Here is a 27,562-nt window from a genome sequence, read left to right on the forward strand (position 1 = left end):
TTAATTATATTCTGGAATTTAAGTTTCCTTTGAAGTTGTAAAATGATATAGATTTAGAAAATGACTTCTTAAGAAGGTCTTAGCGTTATTGAAATCAATGTGTGTATCATTTCTGTAATAAACAGTTCAATGCATAATGTTGGCAATTTTGAGGAAATTTTTCAATGGATAGTTTTGTATATCAAAACCGACAACAATGTGAATAAAATGTTATAGAAGTTGTTTAAATGTCATAAATCGGTTTTCTTTACATGTAGTTCGTAAAATAACATTGTTTGCTGAATTTTTGTCTGGTCTTCATTAATTCCTGTACAGTGTGTAGATTGTTAAAGTTGTTAAGTCATGGTTTAAAACTTTTTACTTTGTATATATTGAACATTTCATCATGATTTTGTCTCACCTGCTTTGAATGTCACAGAATGCAAGATATAGGGATGCTTATCCAGTAGATGTGGCTGTTGAGGACTTAAAATATTTGTATAAATTGAAGCTCTATGTTTTGAAGGTAGAAGACCATGAAGACCTGGATTCTTCATTTTGTATTCAAATGCCATAAGTTCTGCTTTCTGTCTTTATCCAAATTGAACTTTCATTTTCCAGTGGAAGTTCATGTCAAGAATATGTCTGTTGTCCTTGACCTCATTTTCATGGTTCAGCAACTGCTTATAAAAAAACAAGTTTTTCTATCACATGGTTTTTTTGAGTTATTTTAAGTTATAAGATAACTATATTTGGTATACTGTGAACTCATTTATTATCATAAATACCATTTTTTATGGATTGAGGAACAATTGTGTATTTTTTTGGATGTTTGATTTTGTGTTTTTTTCCAGAGTCAGCATTATAACAAGCCTATAGACAATTTGTTATTTTGTTTAGTATTTGAATTTGTGGTTGTGGTTTATCTTTATCCACAAAATCCATGAACATTTGTTATCACAAATAATACTGAATACACAGTACATAAAATCATTGTAATGTATACATATCTGTCAAACAGGGTTCACCTGACCTTGGCCTTATTTGCATGGTTCATTGGTCAGCATGGAGGTTTTTATGCTTTGGTTCATTGGTCAGCATGAAGTGCACTTTTGTTTTTGTTTTTCTCTTCTCTTCTCTTTGTCCCATGTGTTTGAGGTAGGTTTTAATTAAAGTTGCAATGCAAAAAAACTAAAACTTTGTCACATTTCCAAATTTCTGGATATTTACATTCTTGCAGAAAAGTTAGACAGAAATTTTTTCTATCTTATACATATATGTCTAGATCTGCCAAAAGAAGTTGCTACTTGCAGGTAATCTAGGATAACTTACCATGTCAAGAGAGGATGACCCCTATTTAATATCAAGGTCATAAACAAGTATGTCAACTTTGTCAAGTTAAAACTGATATTTGAAGTTGTTGGGAGATGCTCCACTCTACAGTGCCCATGCATCATTTTAATTATACAGTTGACTTACCGATTCTAGTCCAGGAACTAGTTTGTAGATCAGTCAAGTCGTTATGAAGAGAAAAGCTGCAGTTCAGGATTTGTAATGGAATAAGAATAGTATTTGAAAGAAGATTTTTAAGAGTGAATCTGTTAAGAAGAACAACTGCAATAACGGTATTGTTCCTTTGATTAGTTTAAGGTTTCATTAGTATTTGGTAAGTCATCACAGATTTTTGCAATTGTGTGGACTTCAGACTACTACTAGTACAAACAATATGTGGGTGTCCATAAGTCTAACTGATTAGGATTTTGGAAAAGTTCCTTGTGAGGTTCCCATTTCAAAACCCATGTACCAGTAGTTTTATGTGCAAGAAGAAATTGAGTTTAATTGACTATATTTTAAGATCCCATGGCTTGATCAATGGTCATAGCTGTTTGCATGATGAAGAACATATATAGAACATTCTGACCCATTTTGTGTGATTTTAATCATTTACCTGCAAATACATTACATATAATCATAGAGAGTGTCATTAATAAACGAGAATCGGAAATATGAGTATCGAATATCTGATTTTGAAGTTGCAGACTACTGCTAAAAGAATAATTAAGTTTTCTTTTTACATCTTGAAAATTGATTAACTTTAGAATATAAGCTAGCTACTAGTTTCCACCTGCTTTATAAAAGATCTTCATCTATCAACACCTGGAGAAACATACATCAGGTGTTATAGGTAATCAACATCACTTTCACTTGCTCAATGTTGCATAAAACTTGATGTTATTCAGGAAGTATGTTCCAGAAGTTTTATGCTGCAGTTTTCCTTTTATTTTGAAAACTATAATAGTTATAAAGAAACAAGATCTACAAATAAGCCAACATGGCCAAAATTACTATCCACCGATGGGGGCGTCAGCTATTTGTGTTAAGCTTTATATTTCAGAAGGTAGAAAACGTGGATGCTTCATACCTTGTATGCAGATACCTAATGTTACAAAGTTTCTGTCTGTACTTGACCTCATTTTCATGGTTCAGTGACTGCTTGAAAAAAGTATATATTTTTTTTGTCATGTTAATTTCTCACTTATTATGGGTAATAGGATAACTATATTTGGTATATGAGTTCCTTGCAAGGTCTTCATGTCTGTCAGACAGGGTTCACCTGAACTCTACCTCATTTCATGGATCAGTGATCAAGGTTAAAGTTACGTGATTAGGTTCGTTTCTCAGATTCTATCAGAGTAGGTCAACTATATGTGGAATGATTGTAAGTGGTACATGTCAGTCAGGCAAGTTTCATCTGACCTTGACCTCATATTCATGGTTCATTGGTCAATATTAAGTTTTTATACGACCGTCGTATATTGGTTTGACGTTGTCGTCATCCGACGACACATTGGTTTTTCGCACAATAACTTTAGTTTAAGTGAATGGATCTCTATGAAATTTAAACATAAGGTTCAATACCACAAAAGAAAGGTTGGGATTGATTTTGGGGGTTATGGTACCAACAGTTAAGGAATTAGGGGCCAAAAATAAGCATTTTTCTAGTTTCCAGACAATAACTTGTGGAACGGTGTATGGATCTCTCTGAAATTATACCACAAGTTTCCATACCACAAAGGGATGGTTAGGATTTGCTTTGGGGGGTTATGGCTCAAACCGTTTAGGAATTAGGGGCAAAAAAGGGGGAAAACAAGGGTGTCCTGGTTAATGGACAAATACTTTAGTACAAAACATAATTTTATAGATCAACTGTATTTGGTGTTTGGAATAATTGTACAGTGTGCATGTGTTGTATGTCTGACCTTGACCTCATTGTGATGGATCTTTATAAATGTAAAGTTTATGTGATACTTCTAGTAAAACCTTTATCTTGTAAGACTTGCAACATAATATCAATGGTCAGTAAATCAGACGAAACATATCTGCATGTGCACTTTTGTTTTGTTTTGGGCATGTATAAATGAGAGAGAGAGAGAAATTTGACCAGCAAGACATGATCAATAGAAAAGAGATTTTAGTCATGAAATTCTAGTCTACAATGTTGGAGAGTGGTCATTGTTGAAGATGCAGGTGAGTGACACAGGCTCTTTAGATCCTTTAGTTTTAACTCACGGGCTCAATGTGACGTATTGCCATGACTATGTTCTTAAATCTGCTCTGAAACCAATAGGCAATTTTGACCAAAATTGGCTGGAATCATTCCTGGGTGTCTGATATAAAGTTTATCATTTTCATTGCTGCCATCTAACCAACATGGTGTTATGGCTAAAAATAGAACATAAGGGTACTACAAGTAACTGTCTAATATCTTTTAAACTATATTAGAGAATGGAGACTTGATCATGTTGAATTTTCTTTACATTTTTCAAATCACCAATCTGAAGTCCCCAACAGGACATAAAAACTCTCTGCCATGATAAGAGTATGAATATTTAAAAGACTGTCCTAAATAAGGGAAATTATTTGGAGGGACAGTATTGAATAATTATATATTAGAGGAACAGTATTTGATAAGCACAACTATATACGGTATATAGTTGTGCTTATCAAGTACTGTTCCTCCAATATATAATAATACCAATAACTTCTGTAAATAATCTCCCTTAGGCAGAAAAGTATTCCATGAAGAATGTGGAGAAGTATTAAAAACATGTTTTAGAGAAAATTTGAGTTGACTCAGTTGTTTAGACTTGTATAAAATTTTTATATGTACTAAGATTCAAATATGAAATTTTTAGGAATAATGACTGATATTACTAAATGTTTGCATGCAGGAGAAAGGATTGAGTAATTTGTCTCCTGTATAGGATGTTTAAGCAATAAAAGCAGCTGGACAGGGTCCAAAGAATGGTTATTTGATTGTTACAGATATTATCCTTTAAAGATATTGCCCCCAGATGACCATAACATCTATAAATCAATGAATATTTAATGTAATATTGTTTAGGTGAACATAATATACAAATCAATGGACTTATAAATGAAAACAATTAGGAAGACAGTCTGTACTGTTGTAATGAAGCATTGTTAAGTATCTTCCGTGTGTGAGAGATTGATGATAGAAGAAGATATATCTCTTATTGTTTGTTTAGGTGTGAAGTCAAACTTTTTGTAATTTGTTGTCAAGTCTCCAGCTGGAAGGTGAGATTTTCTTGGTCTGATGGATGTATGAATGTTTAATGGAAATCAAAGGTGATTGTGAAGCTGACCATTGTCAGGTTGTTCCCTGAAGTTGTGAATGAGCATGCAGATGTCATATTTTTACTTCAAAATAATTTGTATACTTTGTTTAAACAGGGATATTTGATTTTAAAGGATGAACTTATTACTTTACATTAAAGAAAGTGTAAGTAATAATCAGTCAAAATAAACAGTTTAATGTTTGATGTGTTTTTTAATACCTTTATAGTATAAATCTAATAGAATTAGGAAACAACTGAATTTAATAAGTAAAGAAAGAAAAAAAGACTCGCTCTTCTTACATTTGTTGTTGAAATGTGCAAACTTGCCAAATTATTTACTTTTTCATTTCACCTATGTTTCTATAACCTGAATGATTGAATAGCTCAAATTTGAGTGTTATAGTAATACAGTGGGGAAAGTCAATGACATTGAAGTGTTCCATAATATGGTCATGCTGGAAAGGGAATCACCTTGACCTACAATTTATTGAAGTTTCTTTTATTTATGTCAGTGATGCAGAAACCTATAATATTTTTGAGAGCACAGGTTTTTTTCTAGTAGGTACATTCTCTAAAGTTATTACTACTCATTCATTTTGTTACTACATGTAATTCGATGTTTTGAATTTTTATTAAAAACAGTAATATATAGGCAAGCAATAATCTGAACATCTTTATTTCATAACACAATATAGTAAAATAGTGCTTTCTTCAGCCTGTCTTATAAAGTCTTAATTAATATTGCAATTGGCTAATCCAGGTTGATATAGTTTGGAAAAATCTATACTTGGTACATTATTAAGAACAATTGGTCTATAAGAAATTCACTAGGAAATAACTGTGTTCTCGGGCCAATTGTAAAGTGTACATGTTTTTCTGCAAAGGTTCATCTGACCTTGACCTCATTTTCATTCTCTGGTCAAAAATAACTTGAAGTTGTTGGGTTGGTTTCAAAGATACTTAGCAATACATGTAGGCCAACTATATTTGGTGTATGGATGGATTGCTAGGTATTCATGTTGTCTTGCAGGGTTTACCTGACTTTGACCTCATTTAATTGATTTTTGATAATGTAGGTTTATGTGATACCTTTACTTGAACCTTTATTACAAAGACTTTCAACATAATGTTCAAACTTGATCAGTGAAGCAGCAAAATATTTCAGTGTGCGCACTCATGTTTTTAAGTATATTTTTGATATTTTTCATTCAATTCAGATAATGGTTATTAAACTGATCATCCATATGGCCAGTGTGTACAATTTGTGAACCTTTTCTTTTTTATCCTCTACGGGTTTTGATTTGAAGTATAATGCATTGTCCTAGAATTTGAGTGTAGTATAACTTCTTCTATAGCAAGGTTTTTATATACATGTAATATTTATCATAGAAATCTTTTTTGTTCAAACCACAAAATTTGCTATCAGTGAATATTCTTTTTGGCAGGATCATAGCCTTGCGTGTTAGGTCACAATAATAAACATTTAACAGAAGCAGATGTTTTGTAACACCCAGCCATGATATGATCAAAAATAATTATGTAATACTTTACAAAAGAATTTCACAACTGGGGTAATTGGAGAACCTGCATTTTAAACATGCATACAATGCACAAGCACAAGTAAAATATTCAGTAATTGTTTTATCTGCAATATTTCACATTTGTTTCTTTGATATTTTGGTTCTTTGGCAGTCTGGAATCATAAATTCTCGTAATGTTATAAATGATAATGAAAGTGCATCAAGATTGCATATATATGAGTCATTCTGTCTTGGAGACTTTGTCACTTTCTTGGGACCAAACACAACAAAACAAAAGACAATGAAACAAATTGGGAATGGTGACTAAGATTAAACACGATTAAGTCATCTCTGTTTGTTGAATTCCTAGCCATATTGGGTTGTCTGGACACATTAATGGACTGTCATATCTGGGCATTAAATTTATTAAGATGCTACTTGCCAAATGATTTTGTATCCTTTTGTATGCTTTTACTGACTACTATTGCTTTACTATTTAATTGGCTTTAAGATTCATTGGTCCAGGTTAACTTATTATCTTCCAAGCTAATTTAGGATACATTTGAATTGTGAAGTGGATAAAATGATAAAATATGTAATTGGTGTCATTCAGAGGGTAGCCCTCAACATACTATGACTTCCTCACACTTGTCATACTTATATCATCAGGAATTAAGAAATTATCCAATAGCAGTCACTGTACTTTTCAGAAATTTTATTGTTTATTGCATAATTTGTCTGAACATAATCAATCAAGAGAAAAGTAAAGATAATAAAGCAATCACTGTAAACAGTTTTGTAAATTGTTGATATGAATTTTTATTTAGAATTAGATACATGAACTTGTTTTTGTGACAGATGTTTCTGTCAGATAAACTGCTGGATTTATTTGTTTTATTCTAAAACACAGTATGGGGACACAGATGAGTTGTATTGTCAGCTAAGTCACAAAGAAGTATATATTACAATAAATATTGATGGTGATTGGAGAGTATTTTGTAAAAGATCATGTGTTGACTCTGTAATAAAAATAAGAAAAAAATTTAATTTATTTTGAAGCAGTTGTTTTATGAAAGTATAAAATTATTATGATTTCTGTTAATATTGTTCTTGCAAACCCATTTGATATGTTTTTATGCCCCCGCCGTAGCGGAGGGGGCATTAAGTTTTACCCTTGTCCGTCTGTACGTCCTTTCGTCTGTCTGTCCGTACATCCCAAAGTTGGTTTCCGTTCTCTAACTTCAGTTTGCCTCAACCAAATGTTATGAAACTTAAACACAATGCTAATTACCACAAAATACAGATCAAGTACAAATTTGGGTAGCGTCACTTTTACAGTTCTAGAGTTATGCCTGTTTACAAATAGAAAAATTGCTGAATTTTTCGTTTCTGTTCTCTAACTAAGTTAGCCTCTACCAAATGTTATGAGACTTATACACAATACTTATTACCACAAAACTCAGATCAAGTATAAATTTGGGTAGCGTCACTTTTACTGTTCTTCAGTTATGTCCCTTTATAACTTTATATGATATGCAAGCGGGGGCATCATCTGTGTCCCATGGACACATTCCCCATTTATTTAAATGATCATGCTCTTTATGACCAGATTTGGCAATGCTGCAGCAACTTCTGCTGCCAAGCCTAAGTATGAATTTTAAAGATAAAGCGTAAACATTTCATTATATACTATTCATATTAATTCACTCAGTGATTGAAATAAAAGAGTAGGATATTAAAAATTGTGAGTTTTGTCTACCAATACAGTAGACATTGCAAATTGTCTGGATATTGATTATACATTATAAATTTGATCCATGCTGATAGGCATTTTTGCAGTCAAAAGTAAGCTTTTAAATTTCCAAAAATAAGAAAATTCTTAAAAGTCGTTCAGTCGTACATCTTGGCAATGTCTCATGACCAAATAAATTGTAAGGAGCCAAATATCTTTCCCTCCTTATTTCTTTTTAAGTTGTATTAATATAAGAAGTAACCACACAAACCACAAAGTTGTGTTTCCTCCTTCCATTTACTACTTTTAGTTTCTGATTCTGATTGGTTTTTATTGTCTGAGGAATATGTCAAAGGCAAAATTCTATCAGAATCATTTGAATATCATCAATATATGTTAAAATTTAACAGACAATTTCTCTCGCCTCAAGTGCAGGTGGTCTTGGTCGAAATTATATTATGGAATAAAATCTATCTGGTCTTTTTATGGTTGTGTTATAGAATTTCTCACAAAAGTAGAGTATATCTACCTCGGTTAAATATAGAATCTCCAAATGGATCCAAATGAAACAATATCTGTTGGTTGGGTCACCACCATACCATTACAGATGATTAAAAGATTAAGATTACTGTTTTGTTGAGATGATGATTGAATACAACTTTTAATCTTGATGCAAATTTGGACTCAGAAATGTAAGATATTTTGCCTTTGGTCTACTATTATACACTTAGAAAAAGACAAAACATGTACTCAGTAAAAGACAAAAGATGTCACTCTCTTACCAAAGAAGATATATATATATCAGAAGGACATTAAACCCTTCATGTTATTTACCGTTAATATTTACTGTAGGTCTTAAAAACTGTAACTCTATGCAATAACAAATATAGTATTTGTTTTAGAAATTTGTAATATATAAACTTTGTTCTTTGTTCATTATTAAAAGTAGTTTTATTAGAAAAGGCCAATCGACAGGAAATCTTTTAAGTATGGTAACTAGATATATTATCCTGTTAGTATGAAATTACGTCTACTTTAGGGAAGTGTACTCAGAAACAGCTTCATTTGTGCATATGAGTTTTAAAAAGCCGATTGTTTCTTAATATTTAACAGGAAAATATTTTATTTGTGAAACTTTTCATTGTGAAGTTTAAAGTACATCTTTTCTAAAACAGCTTTAATAACAGTAAACTAGAGTTATTTCCCCTATACCATTTCACACATATTTCCAACAGGGCATTTTTAGCCACCATAAGTATGTAGCATTAGTTCCCCTTAAAGATGTAAGGGTAAAAACAATAAAGACTGCTGCTGTATATGAATACATCAAATAAGACAGTAATTATAACCAAGTAATATATAATAGAACCAGAAGACATATAGAGGTCTACAAATATGTCAAGCTTTCAAATGCCCCAAGTCCAAAAAAGTTGTGAATAAATAAAACAGGAACTCTTAAAAATTTACAATCTACTAGGTAAAAGATTTGAAAAAAAAAAAAAAAAAGATGTTTATTTTCCATTAATTGGGCTCACAAAAGAGCATGGTATAATATTAGACATTTTTTCAGACAAGCAGAATAAGGTACAAAGTTTAGTGAGGATGAGTTCTTGTTTACATGAAACAAAAAAGTAATTACATTGTAGTAATGAATATTTATTTATTTTACAGATGAATGAAGGGAGGAAAAGTCAAATAGTATTACCAGATGAAAGAAGATTAGACCTCCTCATTCAGGTAGCTATTAATGTTCATGTTTTCATGGAAACCTATCTATTAAAAATACTGAAAGGCAGTTAAAATATCATTTGTGAAGCAGTGATAATAACCAGACTTATTGGCTATTAGTGATGAATTAGTTGTTGGTTAAAACAGTGTTTGTTTGGTCTACAAGTCTTTACTGTTGAGACTCTGTTGAAACTTAAAAGATATATAGCTAGTGTTACTCAAAGACTGTACTGTCAGCTATACTGTATGGAATCCATTATAATTGGTTTTCTTTAACAGCATTGGTATTTTGTTAAGTATGGATGATTTTTATCAGTGATTTAAGGTCCCACAATACAAAGATTTTTTCACCACCATTCAGACAGCTTTAAGCTGACATTATTACTTTCATACAGCTTTATAAAACCCATAAATGAGGAACCAATAGAAAGAAGAAAGATTAATCTATTGAATGTTTATAATTTTATTATTATATAATTGATTTCAGTTAGTTGCTTATAGACTTGCTCAGTTGGTAAAAAATTGCATCGTTAGCGCTCTCATGTGTACAATTCTTGCCAGAATTATATGAAATTTATATCACAGGTTATCCGCAATGTCTGTGACACTTTCAAAAATAAGTGCTGATCAAAATTTTTAAAGAGTTTATACCCCTTGGAAATATTAATTATATTGGAAATCACATTGAATTTGCTCTGAAGCATTCATTTCTGTTAGATATTTATCAACAGTTTTAACAGTTTTAAAGAACAACAAAAAGTGTATTTTTAGCTCACCTGGCCCGAAGGGCCAAGTGAGCTTTTCTCATCACTTGGCATCCGTCGTCCGTCGTCGGCGTTAACTTTTTACATTTTGAACTTCTTCTAGAGAACCACTGAATGGAATGAAACCAAACATGGCATGAATGTTCCTTATGAGGTGCTGACCAAGTGTTGTTACTTTGCAGCGGATCCATCATCCAAGATGGCAGCCAGCGGGGGACTTAGTTTAACATAGGACCCTATGGGAAATACATACAAATGTCTTCTTTTAGAGAACCACTGAATTGAATGAAACCAAACATGGCATGAATGTTTCTTATGAGGTGCTGACCAAGTGTTGTTACTTTGAAGCTGATCCATCATCCAAGATGGCAGCCAGCGGGGGACTTAGTTTAACATAGGACCCTATGGGAAATACATACAAATGTCTTCTTTTCGAGAACCACTGAATGGAATGAAACCAAACATGGTATGAATGTTCCTTATTAGGTGCTGACCGAGTGTTGTTACTTTGAAGCCGATCCATAATCCAAGATGGCTGCCAGCGGGGGACTTAGTTTAACATGGGACCCTATGGGAAATACATACAAATGTCTTCTTTTAGAGAACCACTGAATGGAATGAAACCAAACATGGTATGAATGTTCCTTATGAGGTGCTGACCGAGTGTTGTTACTTTGAAGCCGATCCATAATCCAAGATGGCCGCCAGCAGGGGACTTAGTTTAAAATAGGACCCTATGGGAAATACATACAAATGTCTTCTTTTAGAGAACCACTGAATGGAATGAAACCAAACATGGCATGAATGTTTCTTATGAGGTTCTGACTGAGTGTTGTTACTTTGAAGCCGATCCATAATCCAAGATGGCCGCCAGCGTGGGACTTAGTTTAACATAGGACCCTATGGGAAAAAACATACAAATGTCTTCTTTTAGAGAACCACTGAATGGAATGAAACCAAACATGGTATGAATGTTCCTTATGATGTGCTGACCGAGTGTTGTTACTTTGAAGCCGATCCATAATCCAAGATGGCCGCCAGCGGGGGACTTAGTTTAACATAGGACCCTATGGGAAATACATACAAATGTCTTATTTTAGAGAACCACAGAATGGAATGAAACCAAACATGGTATTAATGTTCCTTATGAGGTGCTGACCGAGTGTTGTTACTTTGAAGCCGATCCATAGTCCAAGATGGCCGCCAGCAGGGGACTTAGTTTAACATAGGACCCTATGGGAAATACATACAAATGTCTTCTTTTAGAGACCACTGAATTGAATGAAACCAAACATGGTATGAATGTTCCTTATTAGGTGCTGACCGAGTGTTGTTACTTTGAAGCCGATCCATAATCCAAGATGGCTGCCAGCGGGGGACTTGGTTTAACATGGGACCCTATGGGAAATACATACAAATGTCTTCTTTTAGAGAACCACTGAATGGAATGAAACCAAACATGGTATGAATGTTCCTTATGAGGTGCTGACCGAGTGTTGTTACTTTGAAGCCGATCCATAATCCAAGATGGCCGCCAGCAGGGGACTTAGTTTAAAATAGGACCCTATGGGAAATACATACAAATGTCTTCTTTTAGAGAACCACTGAATGGAATGAAACCAAACATGGCATAAATGTTCCTTATGAGGTGCTGACCGAGTGTTGTTACTTTGAAGCCGATCCATAATCCAAGATGGCCGCCAGCAGGGGACTTAGTTTAAAATAGGACCCTATGGGAAATACATACAAATGTCTTCTTTTAGAGAACCACTGAATGGAATGAAACCAAACATGGCATGAATGTTTCTTATGAGGTTCTGACTGAGTGTTGTTACTTTGAAGCCGATCCATAATCCAAGATGGCCGCCAGCGGGGGACTTAGTTTAACATAGGACCCTATGGGAAAAACATACAAATGTCTTCTTTTAGAGAACCACTGAATGGAATGAAACCAAACATGGTATGAATGTTCCTTATGATGTGCTGACTGAGTGTTGTTACTTTGAAGCCGATCCATAATCCAAGATGGCCGCCAGCGGGGGACTTAGTTTAACATAGGACCCTATGGGAAATACATACAAATGTCTTATTTTAGAGAACCACAGAATGGAATGAAACCAAACATGGTATTAATGTTCCTTATGAGGTGCTGACCGAGTGTTGTTACTTTGAAGCCGATCCATAGTCCAAGATGGCCGCCAGCAGGGGACTTAGTTTAACATAGGACCCTATGGGAAATACATACAAATGTCTTCTTTTAGAGACCACTGAATGGAATGAAAACAAACATTGCATGAATGTTTCTTATGAGGTGCTGACCGAGTGTTGTTACTTTGAAGCCGATCCATAATCCAAGATGGCCGCCAGCGGGGGACTTAGTTTATCATAGGACCCTATGGGAAATACATACAAATGTCTTATTTTAGAGAACCACTGAATGCAATGAAACCAAACATGGTATGAATGTTCCTTATGAGGTGCTGACCAAGTGTTGTTACTTTGAAGCCGATCCATAATCCAAGATGGCCGCCAGCGGGGGACTTAGTTTAACATAGGACCCTATGGGAAATACATACAAATGTCTTCTTTTAGAGAACCACTGAATGGAATGAAACCAAACATGGCATAAATGTTCCTTATGAGGTGCTGACCGAGTGTTGTTACTTTGAAGCCGATCCATAATCCAAGATGGCCGCCAGCGGGGGACTTAGTTTAACATGGGACCCTATGGGAAATACATACAAATGTCTTCTTTTAGAGAACCACTGAATGGAATGAAACCAAACATGGCATGAATGTTCCTTATGAGGTCCTGACTAAGTGTTGTTACTTTGAAGCCGATCCATAATCCAAGATGGCCGCCAGAGAGGGACTTAGTTTAACATAGGACCCTATGGGAAATACATACAAATGTCTTCTTTTCGAGAACCACTGAATGCAATGAAACCAAACATGGCATGAATGTTCCTTATGAGGTGCTGACCAAGTGTTGTTACTTTGAAGCTGATCCATCATCCAAGATGGCAGTCAGCGGGGGACTTAGTTTAACATAGGACCCTATGGGAAATACATACAAATGTCTTTTTTTAGAGAACCACTGAATGCAATGAAACCAAACATGGCATGAATGTTCCTTATGAGGTGCTGACCAAGTGTTGTTACTATGAAGCCGATTCATAATCTAAGATGGCCGCCAGTGGAGGACTTAGTTTAACATAAGACCCTATGAGAAATACGTACAAATGTTTTCTTTTAGAGAACCATTGAATGGAATGAAACCAAACATGGCATGCATGTTCCTTTTGAGGTGCTGACCAAGTGTTTTTACTTTGAAGCTGATCCTTCATCCATGATGGCTGCCAGATGGGGACAATGTTTAACAAAGGACCCTATGGACGATACATACAAATGTCTTCTTTTAGAGAACCACATACTGAATGGATTGAAACCAAACATGGCATGAATGTTCCTTATGAGGTGCTGACTAAGTTTTGTTACTTTGAAGCTGATCCTTCATCCATGATGGCCGCCAATGGGGGGACTTCCTTTAACATAAGACCCTATGGGAAATACATACAAATGCTTCTTCTAGAGGTGCACTGAATGGAATGAAACCAAAACATGGCATAAATGTTCCTTATGAGGTGCTGATTAAGTGTTGCTAATTTGTTGCCGATTTACTGTTCAAGATGGCCACCAGGATTTTTTATTAAATTACAGGACCAATATTAAACCAAATTTGGCCTCACTCATTATTAGGGTATCTGTTATGATTTTAATCTATTTTTACATGATTTCCAAAACCAAAGTAGAATCAGGTGAGCGACACAGGATCTTGAGAGCCTCTAGTTTAGTTATTGCCCTTGATCCTTGGATAGATAAAATATGTGGAGCGTGGGGGACATTGGAACTCTGTTCTTTTATTTGAATAGTATGAATGTCCATAATACTTATAGAATTGCAATGAATTAGAGTATTTGTCTATCTGAATATATGTAGTTACTGTAACAAGAAATTTATTTCACTTCTGTACATTCAGAAATTATTGCAAGGTTTTAATTAATGCATTAAAGCGATTAGGTGAGTATCGCAATAATACTAGTAAGGACTTGCATTCTGATATTTGATACATATATTTGAATGCAGATTTTTCTGAAATCTCAATAATTAATCAAACGTTTTTGTTTATTCTTCAAAAAACACAATAATAAAAGCATGCAATAATTTCTGAATTTTCAGTATATAATATAAAGCACTTTTGTCTGTTATTGTGCAACTTATTTTGGTTTTATTGTGTATTGATATACTTATTTTTGTTTCTTTTCAGCCAAAACTTTACACAAGAGAACTTTTAGATTTAGTTTCCTCCCATTTCAAATTAAAAGAAAAAGAATATTTTGGTATAAATTTTACAGATGAAACGTGAGTATGAGTTTTATTTTCCATTGAAAGGGAGGCAATTCATTATCAATAGCATATATATATATATATATATATATATAAACAAGTCTAAATTGAAAACAACGTTCAAACCTATGATTGTGTTGGATAAAAACTGCAATTTTATACGTGTGCATGCAAAACAAATTTCTTGGTAGAGGGGTCTAAATACAACACAAACAACATTTTCCAAAAGACCAAAAAGTGAAAAAGTATATTTTAACAAAACGCATTTGACTAACAGGTTGAACAACTGATGTTCTTAAACCCTGCTGACTGCCATTGGCGATTGCCAAATAAACGGATCACAAGATGTAACAAAATGGATCTTTAATAATATGAATTTAATACCAAACAGAAAACAATAAAATTGCAGTAAAGATGGTATACCGCAAACAAAAGGTGCAAAAACTAGTACACCATATCCAGATTTCGACAATCAATGTCTCTTCAGTGATGTTAGGGATCGAAACAGTATTTGGAAGGCCATAAAATTTACCTCAATTAGGATAGACTCTTGAATTTTAAAGAGTCGAAATAGGATGAACCGATCATATAAACCCGAAGGAAAATATAATACAAGCCCAAATGAAAAAATATAAACAAGTCTAAATTGAAAACAAGGTTCAAACCTATGATTGCGTTGGATAAAAACCGCAATTTTTATACGTGTGCATGCAAAACAAATTTCTTGGTAGAGGGGTCTAAATACAGCACAAACAACATTTTCCAAAAGACCAAAAAGTGAAAAAGTATATTTTAACAAAACGCATTTGACTAACAGGTCGAACAACTGATGTTCTTAAACCCTGCTGACTGCCATTGGCGATTGCCAAATAAACGGATCACAAGATGTAACAAAATGGATCTTTAATAATATGAATTTAATACCAAACAGAAAACAATAAAATTGCAGTAAAGATGGTATACCGCAAACAAAAGGTGCAAAAACTAGTACACCATATCCAGATTTCGACAATCAATGTCTCTTCAGTGATGTTAGGGATCGAAACAGTATTTGGAAGGCCATAAAATTTACCTCAATTAGGATAGACTCTTGAATTTTAAAGAGTCGAAATAGGATGAACCGATCATATAAACCCGAAGGAAAATATAATACAAGCCCAAATGAAAAAATATAAACAAGTCTAAATTGAAAACAAGGTTCAAACCTATGATTGCGTTGGATAAAAACCGCAATTTTTATACGTGTGCATGCGAAACAAATTTCTTGGTAGAGGGGTCTAAATACAGCACAAACAACATTTTCCAAAAGACCAAAAAGTGAAAAAGTATATTTTAACAAAACGCATTTGACTAACAGGTCGAACAACTGATGTTCTTAAACCCTGCTGACTGCCATTGGCGATTGCCAAATAAACGGATCACAAGATGTAACAAAATGGATCTTTAATAATATGAATTTAATACCAAACAGAAAACAATAAAATTGCAGTAAAGATGGTATACCGCAAACAAAAGGTGCAAAAATTAGTACACCATATCCGGATTTCGACAATCAATGTCTCTTCAGTGATGTTAGGGATCGAAACAGTATTTGGAAGGCCATAAAATTTACCTCAATTTAGGATAGACTCTTGAATTTTAAAGAGTCGAAATAGGATGAACGGATCATATAAACCCGAAGGAAAATATAATACAAGCCCAAACGAAAAAATATAAACAAGTCTAAATTGAAAACAACGTTCAAACCTATGATTGCGTTGGATAAGAACAGCAATTTTTATACATGTGCATGCAATACAAATTTCTTGGTAAAGGGGTCTAAATACAGCACAAACAACATTTTCCAAAAGACCAAAAAGTGAAAAAGTATATTTTAACAAAACGCATTTGACTAACAGGTTGAACAACTGATGTTCTTAAACCCTGCTGACTGCCATTGGCGATTGCCAAATAAATGGATCACAAGATGTAACAAAATGGATCTTTAATAATATGAATTTAATACCAAACAGAAAACAATAAAATTGCAGTAATGATGGTATACTGCAAACAAAAGGTGCAAAAATTAGTACACCATATCCGGATTTCGACAATCAATGTCTCTTCAGTGATGTTAGGGATCGAAACAGTATTTGGAAAGCCATAAAATTTACCTCAATTTAGTAGTACATGGGAAGTAACTCTGTCAGTCTTACCATATGCTCATAAACATAACACATAAAATTAAACAACTTTTATATTTCATTATAGCATATGTTACTGTTCATATTTTTAGTCAGTGTTGCATGTTGAATGGCAAATGACTATTAGATAAAGTGATATGAAATAAAATAATATTTTTGGTTGTCAAAGCAATGCCAGAATCAATTGATTAATTATTTGGGATAAAATCATATAATAAGAAGCTACAGATTTATGCTGACCGTGCAAGGGTTTAACAGCTGTCAAGGTTGTTTAAAACCACCCTGGCAGTAGTACAGATTTAATTTGAGTTTTTATACCCGTTTAGCCTTAATGTGGAAGTACTAAGTGACCCTTGGAAGCAGAAAATTGCATAAAAATATTATTTTCTGAAAAAGGGGGGGATAATTTTTCAAAGGATGAGTTGGACTGGCAATTGTTGAAAATATCAGCATTTATTTCATAAATGTTCTGATCAGATAAATGATAAGATGGAAATTCAAAAGAACATAGTTCTGTGCCAATTTGAATTGAAAACTGTTAAAAACATGACATTCAACATCCACAAATTCCCATCAATTAAATGTCATTGATATAATGATTATTTATTTATGTAAGAGTAATAATACTCTATGGGCTAAGGGCGAATAGCCCATAGAGTATTATTACTCTTACATAAATAAATAATCATTATATTAATGACATTTAATTTGAATGTCATGTTTTTAACAAGTAATTTTGTCAGTGTCAGTGATTCAGATCAATTTTTATGGTATCAAAGTTTATCTTTTTATGATTATGTTGAGTAAAATTTATGAGGATGCTGCAAAATTTAAGACATAGGGATGCTAATTCAACATACCTTGTGTTCTGAAGTTTCCCTCTGGCATAGTCAGTTGCCCTTGACCTCAATTTAATGGTTAAGTGACTGCTTAAAAAAGTTTTTTTTATGCATGATTTCTTAGTTCTTACAAGTGATAGGAGCACGGTCTACATGTCTGTTAGATAGAATAATCAGACCATGAATTTATTGCATGGATTAGTGATCAATGTTAAGTTCTCACATATTATAAGCAATAGGTCAACTATCTATATTTGGTACTACCTTTATATGGAATGATTGCAAGGTGTACATGTTCATATGACATGGTTCATTTGACTGTGATCTCATTTTCAAATCATGGATGATGTTAAACTTGTGTGATATCTATATTAAAAGCTTGATCCTAAGGACCTTCAAAAGTTTTTATTTAATCATGATCAACAAAGCAGGAGAAACATTTCAGTGTGTACACACTATTGTTTTAATTGTTCCTACACACATCCTTTTTGTACTACAATGTGACTATTTGCCTTCAATATCAAGTCCTGTCAATTCTTAGGATTAAGGGGATAAAATTCTTAAGACAGCAAGCCAACAGCAAACATTACCTATAGACATCTAGAGCCCAATACAGTCTATAACAATAGACAGTTGTTTATATAATATGTCATGGAACTTCTAAATTATCTTAGGTCTTATTTACAAGTTGTAAATAAATTAAATAGAGACATATATGACATCTTCCATCAACACCAGATTCTCTAAATACCAAAAAAAAACATACATGACATATGACAAAATAATGATGTGATAATTAAAGAACATGCATACAAAAAAAATAAATAAATAAAATACAATTATAGCAAAGAATGCTTCCAATTACTGAAAGCAAGCTCAAAGCTCTTAATCTGATGAAATAAGGGTGTTGACTCTCAACTACAACCTAGCCTTCTCCTAAATAGTTGTTCCCTGACATCACTTTTGTAATGTTCATTCATAGATGGGTTTCTACATCAATAGTTTATTTAAAAAGGCAAACATTATTTAGACCCATTCCAGCATGTTCACATTAAATTGAATTCAGCATTGTATCTTCATTTATTCAGCATTAGACTTTAAAACAGAAATATTATTTTATATAATGTGGTTAATGTCAAGAAACCACAAATGTTTTTCTTAAGTATCCCGTTACGGTGTCATATATCAGGAATTTTCTATTTAAAGTACTCAACAAAAGTTCAAAGGCAAACATTTAATTCCTCATTATCTTTGGATTAATTTTAAAGGTTGGTGTGAGTATCATTATTATAGTCCATGTTCAAAAGGGTCCAATGAAAGGTTTTGCTTTTGTTGATTTTTGTTTTTGTATTTATATCACCTATCAATCATTTTTTTGGTTAATACACATCCTTCATACCAAAGTTTGTATCACATGACCTGTATGCCATGGTACACCTAAATGCCTGAGGGAACACATGGACAAATGATGTATTGTAAGAAATAATCTATCACCATCAAGTATAACCATTTGTTTATGACTTTTTTGTTACAAACATTTAATATTCTGAAATTTATCAGTGGAAATCTCTTTAATTCTATTTGGTGAGTATGCTGCACTTTTTTTAAAAGACATGATAGCATTGTGGTCAAGTTTATCAGAAAGTTAATTTAGGAAGAGATTTCCCCAACATAAGTTCTCGACCAATCTGTATGTTTTTGGAGGGATTGTGTATACTTTTTATATTACAGGTATTGAATAGATAAGCTTCATCAACAAAATAAATCTTGACAACAATTAGCTATACAACATGTCTATTCATTTAGCCAAGTTTATCAAGCATGTACATGTAGTGGTGGGTGGAAGAAAGATTTGGCAAATCTTTTGTTTATTGTCCTGAGATTAACCCGAAAAACTGACATGTAGTTTCGAAAAATTTAAAGGGCTGTGAAGACAACATAAATTTAGTTTTGTGTATTGAGGTGACTAATTCTCAAGTTGTCATAATTCACTTTTTAAAGCACAGGTTTGTTTGTATAGATGGATTTAGGATTGTACTTAACTTAGGATAAGAAATTATATTTTACATACTTGCAAATATTAAATGATTATAACAGATTTTTTATATGGATGAAATTGCAAGGTTGTCACCTTTAGTGATCTATTAAGAAGTATAGGATCTTTTGAAGGATTGTTTTATTTACTAAAGGTATGTTATCAATCTGTTTAAATAAAACTGTTTATATATTATTTATCAAAAATGAAATTTTTTAGTGCTAAATTAAATACTTGAAATCTAATTTTAATGTACAAAAATTGGTCTTTCTGTCTTGCTCTACTTTTGTCCTCTGAACAGGAAAATATATGATTTCAATTAGGTGTATGTCTGATGACAGTTTATAGGCTGTCATGTAAGATGTAATTTGTCTGGGTATAATTTTTTGTTAGATGTTTTTCAGATTAATTAATGTACTAAGAACAAGGAATTATTTGAATCTGGAATAATTTTGAACTCTGGAAAATTGATAAAAAATATTTGATGAAAACTAACCCAATTTAAAAGCCATGTGCGCATGGCTAAGGTAAAAGTTACTTTCACTGATATTTCAGTATAAACTAACTAACCCCTGTTAGCCACATGCATGGCTAACCCTCCTTATTTGGGTTAGTTTTCATCATACATTTCTTATATTAAATTTCCAGAATTCGAAATTATCATGGATTCAAATAGTTCCTTTTTTAAGGTACTCAATCTGTTTACTATGGTAATCAAAGACTACAAAATCTTTGAACCAAAACTTTTTTTTTTAAATGTTTCAAAATAAGATTTCAGTTTCCCAACACTATTTCTAATTTGCTTTCAGTAAAAAATGATTACATAAAGCAAGTTAAGAGAATAGAAAAGTGTTATTAGAACTTGAGGAAATGGAGATATTTATAAATCACTTATTTCCATGTCCAGTGTAAACCTTGTACTTAACTATGAATGAGGATTTACCTATCCCTGTTTACACTAGGTGTAATTTGCTAGGATTTAATACCATTTTCATTATGGCTGATTGATCTAAGTTTCTGTTAGACTTTTTACCGCAAGGTGTAGTAAAAGAAATGGAGACAAATTTATTGCAATAATTCATAAAATCATTGAGGAGTAAATAATGATTATGTATTAATGTAGGTGTTATTTTCACATAAGTAATGTGAGAAAAACTGTAGAGATCAATGGATGATTAAATATGGACAACATGTAAAACAACTACACACCTTTGCTGTTAGCGTATTATTCAGTATCATATAAACATAAAGATTTACTACATATAGGCTTGACTTTAGTTTCCATATATATATAATATTTCAAAGAATAAAACAAAAGTATTGTATGCTTGCTGTGTTCTCCAAAAATTTACATACCATCATATCAAAAAGGCATTTTGTAGAAGGAATTTAGGAAATTATGTTATCTGTTTGAAAAAATTTAAGTAATAATTCATAGCAGCTGGCAGTTTTATACATTTTACACTGGGATGAGTTGATTTGTGAATTTCAAAATTTTCTTTGTAAATAGGACTTATCCCATTGTAAAAGTCAGCAAAAGCACATTCTTTCATATATACATCCATTCTGCTGTCAAATACAGAAAAAATGCTTATGTGCACAGAACACTTTGTAATGTATAGTCCTGGATAGTAAGACTAGAGTATTTTTTCCAACAGCAATGTTCAGGTTTAATTTTCTGGATTATGTAAATTTTCCTTAGCTACTATACATGTGTAGTACTATTCATAACATAAAGGGTAAACAATAATTGGTCAGTTGAGGTGTTGTAAGCTAAGATATGTCATATAACCTTGACCACTAGTACATGTTCTGATGGTAGGCTTAAGTTATCATGGTTAGGTGTGTTCATCAGTTACCATGCAAAACAGTTCAGTAGCTTTTGACATATAGATTTGCTGTGAAGACTTCAAGTCTGTTTGACACAGGGCTTCCAAAATTATTTTTAGCCAGCCGGACATTTTATATATTATCCCGATTTTAATCCCTTAAGACGAAATAAACAAAAGGCAATTATGGTAATCAGTTGCCGAGTTGGCCATCCCAATGATTGATATTTGAAAAAAACGATATTAAACTTTCTTTGATTCAAATTCGAAGTTCTGACGTAAACTGTTAAATTGGCAGTGCATCATCCGAAGTGTGCAACATCAGCGTACTTATATCTGCCTTAAACTCTTTATTTGTGCAAAATAACGTTGTCAAAAATTTTACTTTCGTTTTTAAATCTGAAACCGGATGTTATCTTGACAATGGTAAAACATGGACCAGAGAGGGATACGTAAATTCCGTGTACGTTTGCAAAGCATGAATGAGTGTAAGTAGCTCATTCTACGTTATTTCTTCAAGAAAATATTCGAAATAAACGTGAGATAAAGGTATCAATGACAATTTAAGCATTTTTTAAAGAAATTAGGATGCATAATTAAATTTCACACCTTCCGCACTTGCACATGCGCACACGTGTACTACTTCAAACAGAGACATGTTTCTGGTTCAAACAACGTGGTTATGACAATTTTTCATTTTCACCTCTTTAATTTTTCATCAAATCTTATTTGTAAATGTATTTCTGATAATTTAAATCTTTTTGACTAAATTAATTAGATGCAAACCGGTGAAATGTAAGAAAATAACTTTGAATAGACCGATCAATGTCCGGTTCAAAATAGTTTACCTGTCACCTGAACAGGTAAATTTCAGCTGTTCGACAACTAATTAACCTTGATTAAAATGAGAAGGTATTAAAGTAGGGGTTGTTTTGATAGTACTTAATGATCATGTCACTTTTATGGCCGGAAATGTGTGGCTGTTAAAGGCAAAAGGTTGGGTCAAAAAGATCGCGAATTATGTTAAAATGACCGTCTCTTAAGAAAGCCTTGAAATCTAAAAAGTAGATGACCATTTCGTGCTTTGCCCAGCCGGACTTTTACCGGACATTATACAAATGTCCGGAATATATGATCGTTTTGGAAGCCTTGGTTTGACATGTCATAATTGATTTGTCATAATTCATACATGTAGTCAGATGTCAGTTTTGTGGATTATTTCTCAGAAACTCTTCATGTTAGCAACAATATTGGATACAGAACACATTTGAATTGTCATTTTGCTGTGACTTCTTTTCCAATTAATTGTCTTTTAGGCTCCATAGGGGAGACATTTTTAGTTTGTAAACTTTTGAGTATTTTACCATTCATCTGTGCCTATGGTGTGTACACTTCTTGCCTAATTGAAAGCTGTAGTGACACATAGGAAGCGCTTCTGTCATCATGTGTCCTTGTTGTGGTCATTCACGTCACACTTTATGTTAATGTGAAACGCTTGAAAACAAAGTGACAGAATTCAACTAAACTTTCACAGATTCTTCAATAGGAATGTAGTTCATTTGTAATAGGATATTATGCAATTGGATAATAAAGAATATCTAGTTCAAAGAACTAGTATAATATTAAAAGTCAGATTCATTTATAGACATTCTTAATTTACAAAATTATACAAATTAAAGTGTTTCAGTCTTGTGAAATTAACAATATGTATATATAGTGTTATGAATTTTGATTATCAGTTATGTAAGGGACCTCAGTGGTTGAGTGGTCTAAGTAGTACATCTACTGTATCACTAGCCTGTCAACACTGAGGTTATGAGTTTGAACCCAGCCTTGGTGGCCGAGTGGTCTAAGTAGTTTATCTACTGTATCACTAGCCTGTCAATACTGAGGTGAGTCCCAACCATACCAGTGGCAGGTGCATTCAACTCCAATCTTAATTGACTAGGATTGTCAGTTTTCCTGCCAAAGGTTGGTTGTTCTCCTCGAGCACTCCAGCTTCCTCCACCAATAAAAATTTCCCTCCACGATGTAGCCAATAGTGCTGAAAGTGGCATTAAACACAAACAATCAATCAATCAATCAATCATTTATGGAATTATGGAACAGATTCCTTTAGCAATTTTCATATTCATTATAAAAATAAGGAGATGTGGTATGATTGCCAATGAGACAACTATCCACCAAAGTTAAAATAAAGTGGACGTAAGCAATTATTGGCAACCTTACGGCCTTCAACAATGAGAAAAACCCATACCGTATAGTCGGCTATGAAAGGCCCCAACATGAAAAACATGAAACATTCAATTGAGAAAAAGAATGGCCTAATTTATAACAAAACAATTTACGAAAAACAAATATGATCAGTCAATTCAATAAACTATGTTTGTTTCAGATAATTCTGATTTGTACTTACAACAGTCTGTTGATTTTTTTATTATTGTATCTTTTCAGGGGTCATAGTAATTGGTTAAATTTAGACAAAAAAGTTTTAGAACATGATTTTCCAAGGAAAACTGGGATATTAACACTCAATTTTTCTGTCAGGTGAGTACACTTGTACTTAGATATACCAGGATACATGTGGGCAGGTGAATTTGAAGTTTGTTTTTTTATTTGTATGAATAACAGGAGATGAATCTCATTTTTTGTTGTTTTATGGAATGTTTAGGTGCCAGTAGTTGAACATGTAAATTTTTGGGGAGGTAACAGATTGTTGACCTGATTGAAGGGGAGAAACAAAACTGGAGGGGGAAAATAAATTGACCACCTGACAGTGTTGACTGTTAGGAATATTTTTATATGCAAATTTATTCTTGAGTTATTTTATAGTTGTCCAGTTCTTTTTGATGTATTCACTTAATGGCTCAAGAAGAGGACCATTTATAGTTTATTACTAATTGTAAAAAAAAAATGAAGATTAGAACCCTTTTGTTAATGGAACACCCAATTGTTAATGGGATGTGTAGGAAATAATTCTTAAAATAAAAATAAAATTGTGTACTTTATAAAATTATATTGAACAGCACGCAAATTGGAATGAAAATTAAAGACTGGTCAGCTCTTATTATAATGTTTCCAGATGGGTTAACATGTATTCATATAATTTTTTGGGAATATGCATGTTAAATTTCAGTGTCAGGAAATTAGTCTTGTTCCAAGTAGGGTTCATATCCTAAATATGGTCGAAAGATTTTCCATGGAATGTCAAACATTCATCTTTTTATCCGATATGAATTCCCATCAGTAAAGTAGAAGACATTCCAATTACAATAATTATGGAAAGTAATACTATCAAAAGAAAGAATCTTGTACACACAAATAGACATTAGATATTTGGAATTGAAATTAAAGTACTACAATTAAATTCTCAAGTGAGGTTCTTATATAGCATTAGCTACACCATATATTAAGATTTTAATAGATTTTAATAGATTGCATTGTTTACCAGACTGCTCTTTTTTAGGGGTTTTGCAGGCTTGATTGGACATTTTCTTTTGAGAAGAATTTTATTTAAAAAACTTAGCTATCACTCAAACTGTCAAAAAAGTTCCATTTATCTGACAATCCTGTGGACATCTCATTCCAATACCTGTCATGCTAAAAGTCTATAATTCAATGTTTCTTTACATATTAAAAACAGATGATTGGCATTTTATAAAATAATATTAAACATGACATTTGCCTTAATATTTTTTAAATTTTACTGCAGGTTTTATGCAGAATCTATTTCAAGTCTCAGGGATACAGCAACTGTAGAATTATTTCATCTCAATGCTAAACAACTTATATTTCGGGTAAGCATTATTTCTCTCCAAGATAAGAGTCTGTAGGGTATGACAGTTACTTTACACTACCAGTTAGAAGTTATAGTGACCATAAATCCCATTATTCTAAGGGTAAGGTTCTTATGATGTCATACATAGCAGGTATGTTTGTCCAGACCATAAATCCCATTATTCTAAGGGTAAGGTTCTTATGTCATGCAGGTATGTTTGTCCAGACCATAAATCCCATTATTCTAAGGGTAAGGTTCTTATGATGTCATGCATAGCAGGTATGTTTGTCCAGATCATAAATCCCATTATTCTAATGGTAAGGTTCTTATGATGTCATGCATAGCAGGTATGTTTGTCCAGACCATAAATCCCATTATTCTAAGGGTAAGGTTCTTATGATGTCATGCATAGCAGATATGTTTGTCCAGACCATAAATCCCATTATTCTAAGGGTAAGGTTCTTATGATGTCATGCATAGCAGGTATGTTTGTCCAGACCATAAATCCCATTATTCTAGGGGTAAGGTTCTTATGATGTCATGCATAGCAGGTATGTTTGTCCAGATCATAAATCCCATTATTCTAAGGGTAAGGTTCTTATGTCATGCAGGTATGTTTGTCCAGACCATAAATCCCATTATTCTAAGGGTAAGGTTCTTATGTCATGCAGGTATGTTTGTCCAGACCATAAATCCCATTATTCTAAGGGTAAGGTTCTTATGATGTCATGCATAGCAGGTATGTTTGTCCAGATCATAAATCCCATTATTCTAAGGGTAAGGTTCTTATGATGTCATGCATAGCAGGTATGTTTGTCCAGACCATAAATCCCATTATTCTAAGGGTAAGGTTCTTATGATGTCATGCATAGCAGATATGTTTGTCCAGACCATAAATCCCATTATTCTAAGGGTAAGGTTCTTATGATGTCATGCATAGCAGGTATGTTTGTCCAGACCATAAATCCCATTATTCTAGGGGTAAGGTTCTTATGATGTCATGCATAGCAGGTATGTTTGTCCAGATCATAAATCCCATTATTCTAAGGGTAAGGTTCTTATGTCATGCAGGTATGTTTGTCCAGACCATAAATCCCATTATTCTAAGGGTAAGGTTCTTATGTCATGCAGGTATGTTTGTCCAGACCATAAATCCCATTATTCTAAGGGTAAGGTTCTTATGATGTCATGCATAGCAGGTATGTTTGTCCTGACCATAAATCCCATTATTCTAAGGGTAAGGTTCTTATGATGTCATGCATAGCAGGTATGTTTGTCCAGACCATAAATCCCATTATTCTAATGGTAAGGTTCTTATGATGTCATGCAGGTATGTTTGTCCAGATCATAAATCCCATTATTCTAAGGGTAAGGTTCTTATGATGTCATGCATAGCAGGTATGTTTGTCCAGACCATAAATCCCATTATTCTAATGGTAAGGTTCTTATGATGTCATGCAGGTATGTTTGTCCAGACCATAAATCCCATTATTCTAGGGGTAAGGTTCTTATGATGTCATGCATAGCAGGTATGTTTGTCCAGACCATAAATCCCATTATTCTAATGGTAAGGTTCTTATGATGTCATGCAGGTATGTTTGTCCAGACCATAAATCCCATTATTCTAGGGGTAAGGTTCTTATGATGTCATGCATAGCAGATATGTTTGTCCAGACCATAAATCCCATTATTCTAATGGTGAGGTTCTTATGATGTCATGCATAGCAGGTATGTTTGTCCAGACCATAAATCCCATTATTCTAGGGGTAAGGTTCTTATGATGTCATGCATAGCAGATATGTTTGTCCAGACCATAAATCCCATTATTCTAATGGTGAGGTTCTTATGATGTCATGCATAGCAGGTATGTTTGTCCAGACCATAAATCCCATTATTCTAATGGTAAGGTTCTTATGATGTCATGCAGGTATGTTTGTCCAGACCATAAATCCCATTATTCTAAGGGTAAGGTTCTTATGATGTCATGCAGGTATGTTTGTCCAGACCATAAATCCTATTATTCTAGGGGTAAGGTTCTTATGATGTCATACATAGCAGGTATGTTTGTCCTGACCATAAATCCCATTATTCTAAGGGTAAGGTTCTTATGATGTCATGCATAGCAGGT

At 33.2% G+C, this 27,562-nt stretch overlaps 1 protein-coding gene and 1 long non-coding RNA gene across 8 annotated transcripts in view; one reads left to right on the forward strand and one right to left on the reverse strand.

The window, feature by feature from the left end:
* LOC127710157 (uncharacterized) overlaps positions 1-27,562 on the reverse strand; it is a 460,084-nt gene that overhangs the window by 233,811 nt on the left and 198,711 nt on the right. The window lies entirely within an intron of this gene.
* The window catches only part of LOC127709454 (FERM domain-containing protein 4A-like), a 96,894-nt gene that overhangs the window by 26,169 nt on the left and 43,163 nt on the right, over positions 1-27,562 (forward strand). For all 7 annotated transcript variants that reach the window (XM_052215066.1, XM_052215020.1, XM_052215010.1 and 4 more), the window contains exons 2-5: positions 9,543-9,608; positions 14,691-14,785; positions 24,111-24,203; positions 25,369-25,453. In XM_052215066.1, coding sequence (XP_052071026.1) covers positions 9,543-9,608; positions 14,691-14,785; positions 24,111-24,203; positions 25,369-25,453 — 339 coding nt within the window. The remainder of the gene's footprint in view (positions 1-9,542; positions 9,609-14,690; positions 14,786-24,110; positions 24,204-25,368; positions 25,454-27,562) is intronic.

This window comes from Mytilus californianus, unplaced genomic scaffold (genome assembly GCF_021869535.1).
Source record: "Mytilus californianus isolate M0D057914Y unplaced genomic scaffold, xbMytCali1.0.p SCAF_1, whole genome shotgun sequence".
NCBI lineage: Eukaryota > Metazoa > Mollusca > Bivalvia > Mytilida > Mytilidae > Mytilus > Mytilus californianus.